Source organism: Channa argus, chromosome 13 (genome assembly GCF_033026475.1).
Source record: "Channa argus isolate prfri chromosome 13, Channa argus male v1.0, whole genome shotgun sequence".
Lineage (NCBI taxonomy): Eukaryota > Metazoa > Chordata > Actinopteri > Anabantiformes > Channidae > Channa > Channa argus.
The window spans coordinates 14,593,792-14,609,926 of NC_090209.1; the positions used below are offsets into that span (position 1 = coordinate 14,593,792).

Consider the following 16,135-nt stretch of genomic DNA (forward strand, 5'->3'; position numbering starts at 1 on the left):
TTCATCATTACACATACATGTAACTGCAGATTTGGATTAGCTACATCTCACTCATAAACTTTAGTATAAATATTAACAAATTTTCCTTCATTATTTAATTTGAGGTAGCATGTGTATTGCACAGGTTTTTCACTTACTTTCTGACAATATTACTATTATTATAGAGTTCAGACTAATAGGTGGATCAAATGCTATCTGGGAGAAGATAAACTTACATAAAAATGCATATTGTTGGATCTAATTTTAATAACTTTTAACGGCACTGAAAGGATTCTTCAAGCAAAGCTGAAAAAAGATGAACAGTTTTTGCTAAAATAGCTGAAATGAAATGTCCCTTCCTTATAAATACTGGTTAGGCAAACTTCAAAGCCAGTTAGCCTTAATATCTTCAAAGGCAATTATGTGATGTCAGCGATGATGTCAGCGATGGCGTCAATAATTCGCAGGTTTTTAAAGTATAATTATCTTAAAAAATATAACATTTATTTTAAAAGCCGTATACACGCATTAATGTCCTTGATAAGCCTAACGTTTTGGAGTTGAACAGTGTTTCTAGTATGTCTAGTTAGGCGCCAAAAACGTACAGAAGTCAACATAATAACAGTAATAATAACATAATAACATTAATAATATAGATTAGAATAACATTACTGTGAATGCTTCAGCAGTGGATGAGCAGACTGCACCTTTACGCCCTTGTAGCTAGTCAGCGAACCAAAGAAGAAGAACTGACGCACAAGCGTCAACGAGTCGTTTCTATTGGTCCGTTGCTAAGTTAATTAGTAAAGCCAACTGGCTGTTAACTATTTAGCTAGTGGGATGGACGACGCTTGGCGGCATGCTCAAAATACTTGGAGGATGGACTCATTCCGTAACGGAACTACCTGTAGGTAAGCGGTACTTGTCTGAATTTAAGTGAAGAAAGTCACATGTCAAAGCCTGCTTTGCAGAAGAGCTGGTGCTGCCTAGTAAATGTTACGGTACTTTGCTTTTTCGAATGTCAAAATGAGATTGCTGATTAAAAACGTGGCTGTTGCAAGTGAAATAAATGAACTAATTTTGATTTTTAGGTTTAGGTTTAGGTTTGATTCTTTATTTCTGGGTTTTGGAGTATTGTGTAGCCCTGTGTGACTAGATCAGTGCTTGAGTTATTAAACAAAATTGGCTGCACCGCGCATGGTTACAGTTGACAGCTATGGGCCGTTATGATGCACGTTAAGCAGGTTTATCATGGGCGCGATTAAGGTGTTTATTATTATTATTTTTTTTTGTTGTGACTAAAAATGCCCCCTCCCCTTACGGCTACCTGCATTAGATGAAACCTTTCTTTGTTAAAGATACATATTTCTACCACCTATTCATCTAATGTTAAGCACAGTTGCTTGTTTCCATACGAAAAAGTTGAGCCTGAAAGTTTGCAATTTACTGTTTTCATGTTTTGTCTGCCTCTTTTTAAAGGTCACTCTGCTTTCCAAGAATTTTCCATATTTAAATGAGCTTTAAAAAAACTCTTGTAGAAATCTTAATTTTCTGTAAAGGTTTAAAGTGAATTAAAAAAAACTGTTTAAAATTAACCTTTGCACTGTCACAGCTAACCATTGGTTTGGTTAAAGCATGACTATGTCTGAAAACGCTGAGTTATAAATGTATCACCTGATCCTCAGACTACTTGTCTAACTATGTGAAAACATTTTGTCCAAAAAGTTGTAAAACACATTTTGATTTTGACTGTATAAAAACAAAGATGGCAGCTCACTGGCTAGCCCAAGGTAATGTGAGACCAAAAAGTTGGGTCTTTGACTTGATTACTTACTTGAATCACTTATCTATTGAAAACAAGTTTAAATTTTGACTTGGTTAAACTAGAAGAACAACAAATGTATGTGGTTAAAACTTACCGCAGAAAAAAAAAAGTTAAAATTCAGCATCCACTTGCAAAACTGAAACTTTATTTTTACGTTTGAGAAGTTATTTGTTGCCTTTTTCAAGCAGAATAACTTCAAAACTATCAATATTAAAAAATATTTAGTCAGATCCAAATAATAGCAATCAAAGTGCCAATTCACTACACTATCATCTCAAGGCATTTTACATAATAAAGTTAAGACTCTACACACATGTAGAGGAAACTATAAAAATCCCCTTAAGCAAGCCCTAGGCAACAGTGGAGAGGGGGAACTCCCTTTTACGGAAGAGGGCTCTAAAAAAACAAAAACAAACAATAAACAGGCTTGGTGTGGACAGCATTCTTCCCTGACCCATTGGGGTGAATGGAAATTGTAGAGAGGGCAACAACAAAACATTTTGCAGGTTGGTAGGAAACCCTCAGCTCAAGAGTCGAGGATACCTGCAGAGGGAGTAGTTGATGTCATGCAGTGGTGAAGCATAAATGCATGGAGAGAAGAGAAGGTTGGGGAGTTGCTCCAAAACAATGTCTTGGCTTCTAATAAACTTATTCAAAATTTCACCTTTTCATTACAGGCATTTTATAAATGGCTTTTGCAGATTTGGCTCAAGATGCAACTATCGACATGAATGGCCAGTTGCACAATCATCCCAGATATGTAGGTACTTTCAAAAAGGTGGATGCTGGTATGGTGAAAGGTGCAGGTAAGCTTTTATTCCCTCTTCTTTGTATGTTCTGATAACTTAAGACACCTGCACACAAAATTAATTAGATCATTATATTGTCTCTCTACTAGATATCTCCATGTCCGTCAACCAGAGGTTGCTACAGGTGTTCCAGGTAGAAGAAGTTCAGTACCGGTTGTGTCTTCCTCCAGTGTGGGTCATGCCCCACCTGACAGAAGAGGGTCAGAGCCTGCACTTCTGCAGGCTGAGGTAACATCCAGGCGGCAATTCAACAGCTCTGAGTCGCTGGCTAACTTCTCAGAACCACCACACATTAGCCATGTGACAGCAGATATTGTTGAGGAACAACTACAAGGTATTTGATGTTGTAGTTTGACCTTATGTTCACACTATAGGGACATTTCTTTTTTTTATTTTTTCCAATTGGTTAAAGTTTCTCTAATTCATTCGCAGACACTGACTCTCAAACTGCCTCTCAGGAATTGAGCCAATCCTCAGAAGTTGCTCAGGCAGGTGCATATGAGCGAAGAAATGACAAGGTTTGCATCCAATTTATGTTACGTTTGCTCATTTTGCAAAGTTTAGTGGCAGGAGTGGGCAGTCAGAGTTCAATTTATCATTTCAGTTGAATGAATGGTGTCATTTTAAGTCGTCCTGCTGCTCTTTGCAAACTAGTCTAGTTGTACTTTGCATCCCATTTTGACAAAATGAAAAGGGAACGGATCATAAACCATATTCATTGATGTGAGCTTTTAGCCAGCTTGCTCAACCCCATGTAGTTGTGAGCTGAACTAGATTAAACTCAGGAGACTTCTACTGATTGCAAACTTTGTGTTCAGGAAACTACTTCATCTGAGACCAGAGAGGATGGAGCTGCTGCAGCGGCCTCTAGTACCCTGGGGAGAGTTGAGGAAGAGGAGGCCTTCCTTCAGAGTAAAAATGTGACCTGTGGTATCTGCATGGACAAGGTGTATGAAAAGACAGATCCAAGACACCATGTTTTTGGAATCTTGCCAAACTGCAATCATTCGTTCTGTTTACAATGTATTATGACCTGGAGGAAAACAAGAGACCTAGGGCCAGATGTAGTAAAGTAAGTGTCAGTATTCAAATTATTGCATCTCATGAAACAACATACTGGACTTTAGTTGACTTCATGGTTGAATAACTATTCCTTAAGGAGCTGCCCACAGTGCCGAGTGAAGTCCGCCTTTTATGTGCCAAACAAATACTGGGTTGAAGGAGAAGCAAAGGAAAGTGTTGTTGCTACCTTTAAAGAGAAATTCAGGTATGTGACTTCACCTTTTTTTTTTTTTCCAATACTACTAAATGTTATAAAATGTTTACTCCTACATGTGTAAATGCATAATTGTGTCCAAATCAACGTTTTTTTTTGGGGGGGGGGGGTTAATCTGTTAGCTCTGCAGTTTAATACAGTTGAATGTGAAGTATCACATGATTGCTCTGAGCAATATCTGGCAATATATTATTAAATAGTTTAGCAACTTATTATTTCTAAAGGTTACCATGGTTAACTTCAGGGGCTCTATTACAGAAGCCCCCTAACTGCTAGATGGTATCTTAACTGTTTGGTAACTGGACTTGGGATCTGACAGATGAAGAGGTCTTATCTGCTATTTTAAAAGGTGTCAACAGCAGCTAGTAATCTGGCTGTTACAGTCTTCAAGGGGATATCATTGTAGTCATCATAGCATCAGGTGATTCCTAAAGTTAGGTTTTCTTGTAATGGCTTAAGATCTAAAAGCTTTCCTAACGTGGACTCAGGGTCTAAGGTAAGTTTAAGTATCTAGCTGTGATGTGTGCTGTGTTGAGTGAAATTTGCAAACAGAACACCTGATTATTGATATGAAAATTGAAATGAAGGCAAATGCTAAGGCAGGCCATGAATGTTCAAATGTTAAGATTAGTGTGTTTAATGTACTGAACTATAGTATAGGTTCAGTATAAATCTACAATACTACACAAAGGGTAAAAATGTCAGTTTAAAAAAAAAAATCTTAATCCAGTATTTAAAATTTTATTTTCTTATTAGGTTTACTCTCAACCCAATAACTGCATTCTTTTGACCTGAGAAATGCACACATGTAACTAGAGACCTTTCTGTCTCATCTCTTGTCTTTGCAGCAAGAAAAGCTGCAGTTACTATGCTCGTTACAGATGGTGTCCCTTTAAATCAGACTGCCTGTATCGGCATAACAAACCTGCACATGGCAGATCCTATATGGTAAATAAATGGTGTTCCTAAAGTATGCTGTAAGCAATCAGTACTCTTTGACTCAATCTGTTCGTTTTTCCATTTGATCCCTGTTCACAGTACGCTACAGATGATGATGACGATACCGACGACGGTGAGGACTATGACGGTGTCGACCTCCTTAACTTTTTCATAGCAATGACCCTTCTCAGTGGTGACAGTGATGACGAAGACTTTGACTTCCCCTTTTATCTAACTGAGGAATATGGTTTCTGAGGCATTTCATTCTTTGCAGTGCCAGAAACCACTGAATGGAGGATCAACTATCTATTGGCCTGAGGGAACACATGGCTGCATTTTGAACCTTCTGACCTATTTGTATCAATATTGAAAATAATTTTTTGGAGAAGCCATGATCAGGGACATCAACCATGTGCCAAGTGTATTTACATTGGACTACAGCAGGCAGTTTTACTATCTTGCAGCCTTTCCCTCAGGGAGAAAATAGTGAGATCACCTTCAGTCTAATTACAACATTCTGGTAGAGAACAAGTACACTTGTCTCTCTGTGGCATACAGGTTGTTGCCCCTGTTGTAGATGCTTGTACCCTAGATAAAATTCATAAATGTATCCTAACAATTTTGTGGTTAATCTGTGACCTAGTTCCTGTTTATTACCCTTCATGACCATAGTGCTTTAAACATGTTACAGACTGTAAATTTCTCCTTGAACCCTGAACTGATTGAAGGCTAATTTCTGAATCTTTGCATGTGACTTTGCATTGTTTTGATATTTTAAGTGCTGTGTGGATTGTAGTTTTAATTGACTAAAGATAAAAAAACTGAATTGTATCCTCTTCTTGCTAATGTACACTCTTGACACCTGCCTCAAGTGGTAATGTTACATTTTCCTAGTTTTGGCAAGAACAGAATGTTATGATTTTATTTCTTTTTAAACAAGTCATACTTGTACACAGAAAATAAAACATTGCTTCACTAAAAAGATGTGCTCATCATTGGTGGTTTTGCAATTATAAATTGCTACAAGAAGAAATGTAAAAACTCAACCCTTAAGTAAAAGTGCAGGCCCTTGCCTGATGGCACTCTTCAAATAGAAGTAACACTTCAATCATTTCTTGCTCAAGCTTTCAAATTAAAGTTTTACTATATAAAAAGTTAAAGAGCAGCAACAGTAAATTTGGAAGCATAATTATGGAATATATTGGGAGTTAAAAAATGTGTACATCCTTTCCTTTTAGGTCACCACAGCATCTTTGCCTCCATCTAACTCTTGTCTGCATTCTCGTCTCTCACACCAATGAACTTCATGTCCTCTCTCACTGCATCCATAAATGTCCTTCATTCATCCTCCAGAGCTACTGCCTGGCAGCTCCAACCTCTGCATCCTACTGACATCCTACTGAGCAACAGCGATGAACGCATTAATAAGATGGTTAAGCAAAGCCAAATGAAACCTTTGGGAGCTTTACAAAGAGTGAGACTAGTCAGTTCTCCAGGAGTCACGATGCACAGACGCCTTTTTGGTTTCATTTCTTCATAATTAAAAGTTTCAAAAACGCTTGGAGTATTTTACTGTAATAAATCAAGAATACTCGAGTTTACCTTTCTAAGTAAATAATAAAAAATTAGTTTTCACAATATTGTAATTTACTGAGATCCGCTATTATATTTGAATTCTGTGTTGAGCCCTTGCAATGAAATTTCGTTTTGTGTAAACTTGTGTTCTGAATGTCTAAGTCTAAAGTATTTTTTATTAATCATCCACAAATGAAAACTAACCTCTCTAACGCTATCAAATATGTAATGTGAGGTTATTTAGAAATTGAAAAAAATTTTTTTTTTGAGCTTTCCGACTTTGCACCTCTAATTTGAAAGGCTAAACTGTTGCGTTTGACTGCCCCCAGGTGGAGCTGTTGCGCACAGATGTGTTCTAATGACACTCACGAAGAAGACTTCTCCCCAAAACTGGCGGCGGGGCAGCCCACTACCTTGTGTACTGCTGCCTGGAGCCCGACCAGCGGGTATGTTTCTGAGCCGGTTTGACGGCCAGTCCAAGCTGCTGATCCGGTCTCTAATGTGCGGCCCATTCGGTGCCTACAGAGCTCTGAGCGTCGTTCACAGGCAGCAGCGAGCAAACCCTGACATGTCGCTGTGTCACTTCGTAGAAACACTCTGTGGAGACGAGATAAACTGTACAGACACTGATGCCCGGCCAGTAGATGTGTGAGTAGAAGTACACAATGCTTGTAGTACTGGGTGTCAGTATAGTAAACTCGGTTGTAACACACGTAGTTGTACGAGTCACCTTAATGTTAATGTAGTATTTGTCTAATTGTCTTTGTCCTTTCGGTCTATATATCCGTCCTTTCCGTCTATATATCTAACACATTTTTTTCTTCACTTATTCCAGTAAACCCTTGGTGTGCCTATTTCCACCATTATTCAAACAGAACTTATTGTCCTTCATCCATCTGGTCCACTCGGCTCTCCCTCAAACGTCAGTCCTCCGGCTGCTAAACTGCCTCAGCCAGGACCTTCATCCAAACCACTGGGTCTCTGCTCTGAGTAGACAGCTGGAGAGAAGCCTGAGCGACCACAGTGAGGAGCCCCTGTACACGCCACTGTGCAGCCAGAGACTCCAGGACCTGTCCCAGCGTTTGGTTGGCTTTGGTGAAACCAGAGGATGGAAGTGCCTGAGCAGGCAATCAGCTGAATCTGTATCTCAGAGTGGTTCTGGTTTGTCAGATCTTGTGAAACAAAAGAAAAGAAAGGGTAGTTTTGTCACTGTCGACTCAGATGAGGAAGAAATGGGCCAGCAGAGCAAAAAGATAAAGATGAATGTCTGTGGTAATGAGCATGTTGATGCAGAGAATTGGAGCATACAGAAGGAAACATCTAGAGCTGCTCCAGGAGAAATTCCTGATGAAGAAATGCAGCAAGCTCCAGACAGTCTGTGTGATGCTCTGCCTGAACGTATAAAGGTAGAGACTAGGGTTTGTATGTCGGTCCACATAGAAATTGAACTTGCATTTTCACTATTTTACCTATTATATTTCTTTGCATTTTGTCTTATTTAGGTCACCATTCTTCAAATACAAGAATTACTGGAAAGTCAGACAGAGGTAAGATTTAATATTTGTATTTTTATGTTATTCATCTAGCCAGCAAATATAGCACACACCTAAAGTGATAACCAGTATTACTATAAAAAATGTTTTTATTATTTCCAGTGGGACCAGAGCTCTACAGATGTGTTCAAAGTGCTGAGTGACTGTGACCCCAATCAAGTATGTCCACAGAATCCATCTCTCTCTCTCTTTCTCCATTTACATTTAGTCTCTCTCTCTCTCTCTCTCTCTCTCTCTCTCTCTCTCTCTCTCTCTATATATATAGAGAGAGAGATATAGATATATATATATATATAGATATAGATATAGATATAGATATATATATAAAATATTTTATTCCCTACAATAATGTTATAAGGTATTTACATTGTTCTGCTGTAGCTAGATGTATAGCAGCTCCAGTATAAGAAACAAAATAGAGAAACCAGGATAATTATATACCCCTCTAGTTACTGCTGTTTATGATGTATTTGATGCACATTGGAGTTCCAAGTTTATAGTAATTCATATAAGGATAAGGAAAACAATCTTTAACAATAATCACAAATTTATGCGGCAGCATGGTGGTGGAGAAGTGAACACTGATGCCTCCAAGCTAGAAGGTCCCTGGATTGAATTCAGCTGTGGCCTCCTTTCTGGTTTCCTCCCACAGTCCAAAAGCATGCATGTTAGGTTAAATAATGACTCTAAATTGCTCGTAGTTGTGAATCTGAGCGTGTCGAGTTCTGTGTATGTGTCTCTGTGTTGGCCCAGAGATACATTGGTGACCAGTCCAAGGTGCCTCTCTCCCAATGACAACAGGGATAAGCGCCAGTCCTTCCACAACTCTAAACTGGAGAAGTAGCCACTGATAATGGATGGATGGATGGATTTAGGCTGAAGCTACACATAGTAGAACTGGACATATAATTTACAAAGCAAGTAGCCTTTGTTTTGAGAGTTTTAGTCATGTAATAGGATTCGAAACAAGTTTCAGAGAGTGTTGACTTATTGAAAGATTTCTACTGTTATTGTGGAGGCAAGGTACAGTCCTGTGCAAAAGTCATCGAACAACATCAGCTTTGTTGTTTTTGTTTTTTTACTGAGAACTGCAAGCATTCATTCTTCCACCTCACCCCAAACACCCCAAGCTGAATGTGACAGTTTGGAATGGCTGCCACTCGTATTTTTGGCCCATGAGAGCTCCAGCCGTGCTAAGGCAGGGGGAAGTTTTACTAAATGCTTTTGACTTTAGCTTGTAGACGCTTTTTTTTGTGTACTGTGTACATATTTTACTATTTACCTGGGTTGTATTCTAAAGAAAGAAATCTACTCGTGCCTTCACGAATTGGTCAGAGATTCCCTGTCAGGACTCTAACTATAGGGCTGTTCTATCATACTTTGTCATGTAGGAATTTTGAAATATCCATCCCCAGATGTAGCATCAAATGCAGCATTTCTTTAGTGCCATAATACATGATACTGTAGCTCATTGTTCGTCATAGTGATATTTGACCGATCAGCTCAGTGTTTGCTGAACTGCTCATACAGGTACTTTCTAATGAGCTGTGATGGGATTAATCGTACATCTCTACCTTTCCTGTGTAGGTGGAGGTGTTGTGTAGCAAACTGAATCTTCCTGATTTACCCGAGCAGACTCTGCCCAAATTGTGCAGCAGCATTGTGGCTCTCTGTCCTGACCTCAGCTTCAGCACAGCAGCCACACTCATCAAGAGCCTCCTGCTGGAGAAGGTGGATCACAAAATATGCAAAATATACAAAGTGTGCCCTTTTGTTTGGTACTGATGTGATATTCTGCTACCACATGTGCAGGTCCTGTCCCTGTCAGAGTCAGCCTCCAGATGCCTAGTCACTACGGGGATGTCACTGTGCAACCACTATCCCAGACCAATGTGCCATGCTCTAATCAGACCAGTTCTAGAGGAGAAAAACATAGGTGAGGAGAAGGCTGCAGTATGAGTGAATTAATCCTTTTGTAACTCTTGTCTGTCTCAGGGAAATCACAGTTGGTTTCAGATGAGCAGACCTGGTGCTGGCATGGAATCAGTGTCCTACTTTAAGTACACACAACAATACAGATGCTTTGATGTTACAGTGGATTAAGCCAGGACCTTTTGGTCAGTCTTTGGCTCCAACAGTCAATCTTGTATTTAGTCTTATTGTGATCTTTGTATTTGTTTTCAGGGAATCCACAGGCTGAGCTGCTGAACAGAATGATAAATGACTGCATGGATTCCCACTACAGATTACTGGTGCTTCAGTAAGATATGTTTAATTTCTGTATTTCTGTTTAACTGTTGTAACAAGTTAAAAAAGTGCAGAGAAACTCTACCTTATTTCTCTTCCAGAATGACATTTAAAGTTGCATGGAGTGAGGCAGTTCTCTCCATTATCCACAGCTTGTTTGACTCCAAGGTAAGCAGAAGGTTTATTCATGGGAAAAGTGCTGCACTTAGTCATAATAACTGTTGTTACTGAGATGTCTGTCTTTTTTTCTTTCTTTTTATCAGCCTGACTTGAATGAAGAACTTTTCACTCAGTTCACGGAAGAGCTGGTCAGCCAGGGTCCTCAATTCACAAAGTCTGTAAAATTTGCAAAAGTGATGCTAACTGTTCTGACCAAATATAACAGTCATGTAAGCCTTTCAATACTCATATCAACTTTAATGACTGAGCAGTGGATGAAATATCATTTGCAATTCTTATGTTTTGATTTGATTTTCCAGATGACTGCTGCACACAAGCACTCCTTAAATGGCTGCCTGGTCTTAAATGAAACCTTCCTGAAAAAGTCTCTTCAAACTGCTTTGAAAAGAATCACACCTACCCACTAACCTACGCATAAAGTGAACTTTTACTCTAAAATTACTTATCGCAGTATATTGTCATACTTGGTGTATGAAATATTATAGTGTAATTGTAAGTAGATATAGGTATTAAAATGGTTTAGTAATTTATAGTATTTTTTTTTTTTAGACATATTTATATTGTAGCTCAATTGGTAAGGCAGTTGCCCACAGTCCCTGTCCTTCCTGGCTATGTGTTGAAGTGTCCTTGGACAAGACACTGAACCCCAAGTTGCTCCCGGTGGGTCAGTCGAGCACCTTCCATGGCAACCACCGCGATCGGTGTGTGACTGTGTGTGTGAAACGGTGAATGAGAAGTAACATTGTAAAGCTCTTTGGATAAAAGAGCTATATTAGTGGCCATTTACACCAGCCTCCACTTGGCCTGCCTAACCAACTATAGTTATTCACCATACAAACACATCCGTGTACAACGGCATTATAATGCCGTATTACGCATAAACATTACATGTTTATACAATGCATATAAAAGTCAAATGGGGACCTGTAAAGTGTTTTTGTTTTGTTTGTTTGACATATTGCATAATAAATTCATTAGTTCCATTGTACTTCCCGTTTATTCTGCTACTATATTTATCATGTCTTGCTCTGAAAACCCTTGTTGATTCCTTGACTCATTTCTGACTTTGTTTCCAAAATGAATGAATTCTTTTTACTAACATTAAGAATTGCACAGCTCTGTGAAAATGAAGAACGTATTAAAAAGATTGGTGTCAGGCTAAATGTGTCATAATTGTTCATCTGTGGATGAGCAGCTTTTTAAGACATGCAGCCTATGGTATTCTTTTATTATACTTTTCAGTTATTATATGACTATAATCTTCAAATGTTGTACCTATACTATAGAGAGAATATAGTTCAGAGGGATTTTATCTTATTGTAATTTAGAAGTATATTCAAATTTTACATACAAAGGGTGAAGATAATGAATTTGAAATTTATTTGAAATTAGCATTATTACCACATACTGAGCATACAAACAAAATTTTAGGACATTTTTAGGTAGACCTAGATAAAAGGTGAAAAAAATATAATTCTGTCAGCGTTGAGATGTTGTTTACTTTGTAACAATCCCTCAAATAAAACAGGAAAGAATGTATCCAGTGCCAAACACAGTGCCTATAAAAAGCATTCAACCTTTCATTGTTAATATAAATTAGTTATGGTCATGGTCAAAGTTAGCGACTTTAAAAAAAAAAACGAGAAAAAAAGCTCATTAAAGCCGAGGTGAAAACAGGGTTCTACAACGTAATGTCAATTAAATAAAAATATGTACGGTGAAATAAGTGTTTAAATATTCGCCTCCTTTAAAATGACTGACCTAATCCAACAGAGGTCCAGCCATTTGGTGATAGTGGTGCAGCAGTTAATGAAATGGGCAACACCTAAGTGCCGTCTAATACAGAATTTGTGGCTAAAGAGTTTTGTTTTTGTTTTCATTCATGACAGAAGATACTGTTTGAAATCCTAACAAAGCAACAAGCTAGTTTCATGTTTGTATGTAGTCCAAATTTAAAAAAAGCATTACATACACTCTTTTTATTACTTTATTTTTTCCCAAATACAAATACAGATCGTACAAGAACTGAAGTTCCACACATAGATAACTTTTTAAACTGAGCTGAATAGTCAAAGGTACATTACAATATAGATACAGTATAAAACAAAGGTAGTAATTGTAATAATCATAACATACGTAATAAAACATTGCATACACCGTAAAGTTACATACGTTTGTGCTGTTTGATTACGTCACAGGGTCGCCTTTATTTCGCGTCATTTCCCACAGAACTTCCTTTTCGGTGTAGCGCGACGAGAGGGAAGAGCTGCTAAGATGAGGTGGGAGTCGCTTTCATTAATAAAGTTTGACATGGACTCTTTCTGACACCCAAAACTTGGCCGTATGAAGTCATATTGTGTTTAGCTTGCTATGTTATCGTCAGCGCTTGTTCCAGTATGTGACAAATTTAGTTTTTTCAGAATTACGTGAGGCTAAGCTAAATGTTGCGCATGGGTCCGTTCTTCTGCTGTTGTATGGACTACGTCAGGTCATAGATATCATCCACTGTCATCCACAGTTTTAAAATAATTTTGGGGTTATTATCCAGTATCAAATGGTTAGATCAGTTATCCTAGGTAATATTAACATGAAAATATTTGCACTTTGTTGTCATTTGATTGAGTAATTAGTCGCTTCAATACAGCACCCTTGATGGCCCGGAATAAAAGGTTGTTAAAATTTCAGTAGGTTTAACTGTCTTTCACAATTATCCCACATTACAGTAAGGTCTCCAGGGATACACTGTATGAAGCTGTGAGGGAGGTCCTGCAGGGCTCTTTGGCTAAGCCAAGGAAGTAAGTTCATATCAAGATAAATGCTAAAAATGTCACGTTTAGCAAAATCATTCGAGGCCAGTAATTATTGTGTAACCTGTCTGTTGCAGGTTTGTGGAGTCGGTAGAGCTGCAGATCAGTTTGAAAAACTATGATCCCCAGAAGGACAAACGTTTCTCCGGCACTGTCAGGTTCGACCATTTACTGTCTCACCCAGCCTTTTCCCTGTGTGCTTCCAGTCTTGTCTGATGATCTAAGTAGCCTTTATATGGCAAGTACAGGCTTTATATGGTTTAAGAGTCCAGACAGACCAGAGGCAGACATGGAGAAGTACTTTGGGTAGTCTGACTGAGCCAACTCGGCCTTGGCAAAGCAGACGGACCCCTACCCTGGGTCTTAAAACATGAGGGGAGGCTTTGAGAGGATGAGCTGGTAAGTTCCTGTTCTCAAGCCGACCAATTTACATTTTTGTTACCAAAGAGGTCAGCTGGACGTCAGCCACAGAAATGGTATGGGTAAGGAGGTTTCTACTAAGCAGTAAGATATGAAAGGTGTCATTTGGGGATGGCAGAGTGTTTAAAATATCAATTGTGATTCCATGTATTTAAGATTCACTGAAATTTAGTAAGATGAATTGATACAAACACTTAAACCCTTGAAACGCCACAGAGACATAAGAACTCTCCAAGTAACCAAGATAACTGCTGAATGAAAAGCATCAGTCTGGATGGAAACAAAAAATCCCCATTGCAGTGAACATCCCCTGTAGTTCAAGGGAAATTCAACAATAAAATTGTCATAGCCAATGAGCCAGAAACCCAAGAAATAGGGCTACTATTGAAAGCTAAATTATAACTTTATTTGAATCCTTTCTAAAGTTAGAAATGTACTAAATATACATTCAGGGTATTTTTTTTTCTTTTTTCCCGGAAGCAGTAAGGTAGATGACTGTTTCATGCATAGCTGCTAGTAAACTACATTAAAACTAGTTAAATTATGTTTAACATGCTCGTTGTACAAACATGATCTGAAAACGGATGATTGTACTAAATAAGTCAACTTTCTCTGTGTCTTATAACACAAAACCGAGATGTCTCTCAACAAAACCCTGCCTACATACCAACTGACACCCATGGGTTTGAAGTGGGGCTGTGTTCCATGCTGCTAACTTGTTTCAATACACAGGCTGAAGACTCTCCCAAGGCCCAAGTTCTCAGTGTGTGTCCTGGGAGACCAGCAGCACTGTGATGAGGCCAAAGCTGCTGATCTGCCACACATGGACATTGAGGCTCTCAAGAAGCTCAACAAGAATAAAAAGCTTGTCAAAAAGCTTGGTACGAAGCTAATATGATCCACAAAACACTTCAGTGGTATTGATTCTAAGAAACTTATAGATTCTCATGTTCTCCTGTAGCCAAGAAATATGATGCCTTCCTGGCCTCAGAGTCTCTGATCAAGCAGATTCCTCGTATCCTGGGTCCAGGGCTGAACAAGGCTGGCAAGTTCCCCTCCCTGCTCACTCACAACGAGAACCTGAACACAAAGGTGGACGAGGTCAAATCCACCATCAAATTTCAGATGAAGAAGGTATGTTCAGAATTTTTATTATAATTTATTTAAGGGATCTCTTCAGGTTTGAGTCGACAGTAGTTTTGATTGTCAAATAATTACCAATACTGTATAAAATTCTTAAATTATTCACTGGTCCTTAAGTCAAACTAAAGGACGGAAACTGGTCGCGTCACAGTTGACAGGACTGTCGTGGAACTTAAAATACCAATTTCTCTTGTGCATGTTTAATACCTCTCTTCCTGCATAGCGGATCACCCGCTCTTGAAGCTCTATTTGCACCCGCCCAACATTGAGCACAGATGTACAGATTGACACAAGGCACTTTGTTACTTTATATTGATTTGTGTTGTAGGTGCTGTGTCTGGCTGTGGCTGTAGGACACGTGAAGATGACAGAGGATGAACTCGTCTACAACATCCACCTATCTGTCAACTTCCTGGTGTCTCTGCTGAAGAAGAACTGGCAGAATGTGCGTGCCCTCTATGTCAAGAGCACCATGGGCAAACCTCAGCGTCTGTACTAAATTACAGTTTTCCTATGAATAAAATGTGGAAATGCTCCAAAATTGCTTTTGTGCTGCTTTTTTTTTGTTGTTGTTGTTGTCCCACCTGACATGGTGTGAGACCTACCCTCAGAGCTTAGAGGTTAGTGTCTCTCTACAGTATGTACAAGACTGCCAGACATTTTCATAAGGATAAATGGGAAGATGACAATGTCACTCCAGCACAAAAAATTGTATATTAGATATAAAATACAGGTAAAATTGCACCAAAAGGAAATGTAATACCAGCTGAAAAAAATGTTAAATCTAGTTTCAGCTTCCATTGCTTTAACCCTCCTGTTATGTTCGTTTCTGAGGAACAGCCTTGATGTTCCCGGGTCAATTTGACCCGGGGGACACTTGATTATCCAAAAGTGTCAGAAACCAAAAAGTCTATATCTCATCAACTCCATTACTAACATTTCAATCAATATTTAGTTCAATAATGTTCTTTACTGTTCACAGATCATGGTTCAATAAGCATAGGTCACTTGTTTATTAAAAAAAAAGATCATGTTAAAACTTTTTTTAATGTAAACTGAAAATACCTACATATAAATTACAATAGTTTTATATTCAATTGATTTAAAAAAAAATTATTTTATATTTTGAATTTTATTTTTGTTTATGGAGTGATGTTTATAAATTGAAATGAGACACCTTCTGTTCAGGGTCAAATTGACCCGTTTTAAAGTTAACAATCTAAAAAAAAATACTTAAAGTATTTTTTCACTTTGAAATTTCTCCTGCTTGGCTTATTTAGTGTAATCAACATATAAAATAAAAATGGTTCAGTTCACATATTTGTAACCCCCCCTACATGTTTCTATTACAAAGCTTCTGTTTGGGTCAATTTGACCCAGCA

At 38.3% G+C, this 16,135-nt stretch overlaps 3 protein-coding genes across 3 annotated transcripts; all 3 read left to right on the forward strand.

The window, feature by feature from the left end:
• The first annotated feature begins 195 nt into the window (after positions 1 to 195).
• On the forward strand, positions 196 to 5,743 carry mkrn4 (makorin, ring finger protein, 4). Its single transcript, XM_067526306.1, has 8 exons — positions 196 to 890; positions 2,482 to 2,610; positions 2,703 to 2,947; positions 3,046 to 3,131; positions 3,432 to 3,685; positions 3,773 to 3,880; positions 4,738 to 4,837; positions 4,928 to 5,743. The coding sequence occupies exons 1-8, from the start codon at positions 820 to 822 to the stop codon at positions 5,081 to 5,083; spliced, it is 1,149 nt and encodes a 382-aa protein (XP_067382407.1). The 5' UTR covers positions 196 to 819; the 3' UTR covers positions 5,084 to 5,743.
• Positions 5,744 to 6,767: 1,024 nt separating this feature from the next.
• fance (FA complementation group E) lies at positions 6,768 to 11,371 on the forward strand. The gene is made up of 10 exons (XM_067526307.1): positions 6,768 to 7,051; positions 7,239 to 7,809; positions 7,906 to 7,950; positions 8,059 to 8,115; positions 9,544 to 9,687; positions 9,769 to 9,892; positions 10,141 to 10,216; positions 10,305 to 10,371; positions 10,467 to 10,592; positions 10,683 to 11,371. The coding sequence occupies exons 1-10, from the start codon at positions 6,852 to 6,854 to the stop codon at positions 10,788 to 10,790; spliced, it is 1,518 nt and encodes a 505-aa protein (XP_067382408.1). The 5' UTR covers positions 6,768 to 6,851; the 3' UTR covers positions 10,791 to 11,371.
• A 1,205-nt stretch (positions 11,372 to 12,576) lies between these two features.
• rpl10a (ribosomal protein L10a) lies at positions 12,577 to 15,294 on the forward strand. Its single transcript, XM_067528101.1, has 6 exons — positions 12,577 to 12,662; positions 13,107 to 13,178; positions 13,268 to 13,348; positions 14,343 to 14,491; positions 14,572 to 14,744; positions 15,082 to 15,294. Exons 1-6 carry the CDS (start codon positions 12,658 to 12,660, stop codon positions 15,250 to 15,252), a joined length of 651 nt encoding a protein of 216 aa, XP_067384202.1. The 5' UTR covers positions 12,577 to 12,657; the 3' UTR covers positions 15,253 to 15,294.
• The last annotated feature ends 841 nt before the right edge of the window (positions 15,295 to 16,135 follow it).

Excerpts from the sequence above, each read along its gene's own strand:
- mkrn4 (XM_067526306.1), top strand. The coding sequence starts at position 820 with ATGGACGACGCTTGGCGGCATGCTCAAAATACTTGGAGGATGGACTCA. Across the intron at positions 2,611-2,702 it reads TGGTATGGTGAAAGGTGCAG|ATATCTCCATGTCCGTCAAC; the intron begins GTAAGCTTTTAT and ends TCTCTCTACTAG. Across the intron at positions 3,686-3,772 it reads CTAGGGCCAGATGTAGTAAA|GAGCTGCCCACAGTGCCGAG; the intron begins GTAAGTGTCAGT and ends CTATTCCTTAAG.
- rpl10a (XM_067528101.1), top strand. Across the intron at positions 14,492-14,571 it reads AAAGCTTGTCAAAAAGCTTG|CCAAGAAATATGATGCCTTC; the intron begins GTACGAAGCTAA and ends GTTCTCCTGTAG. Across the intron at positions 14,745-15,081 it reads TCAAATTTCAGATGAAGAAG|GTGCTGTGTCTGGCTGTGGC; the intron begins GTATGTTCAGAA and ends TTTGTGTTGTAG.
- fance (XM_067526307.1), top strand. The coding sequence starts at position 6,852 with ATGTTTCTGAGCCGGTTTGACGGCCAGTCCAAGCTGCTGATCCGGTCT. Across the intron at positions 9,893-10,140 it reads TCTAGAGGAGAAAAACATAG|GGAATCCACAGGCTGAGCTG; the intron begins GTGAGGAGAAGG and ends ATTTGTTTTCAG. Across the intron at positions 10,372-10,466 it reads ACAGCTTGTTTGACTCCAAG|CCTGACTTGAATGAAGAACT; the intron begins GTAAGCAGAAGG and ends TCTTTTTATCAG.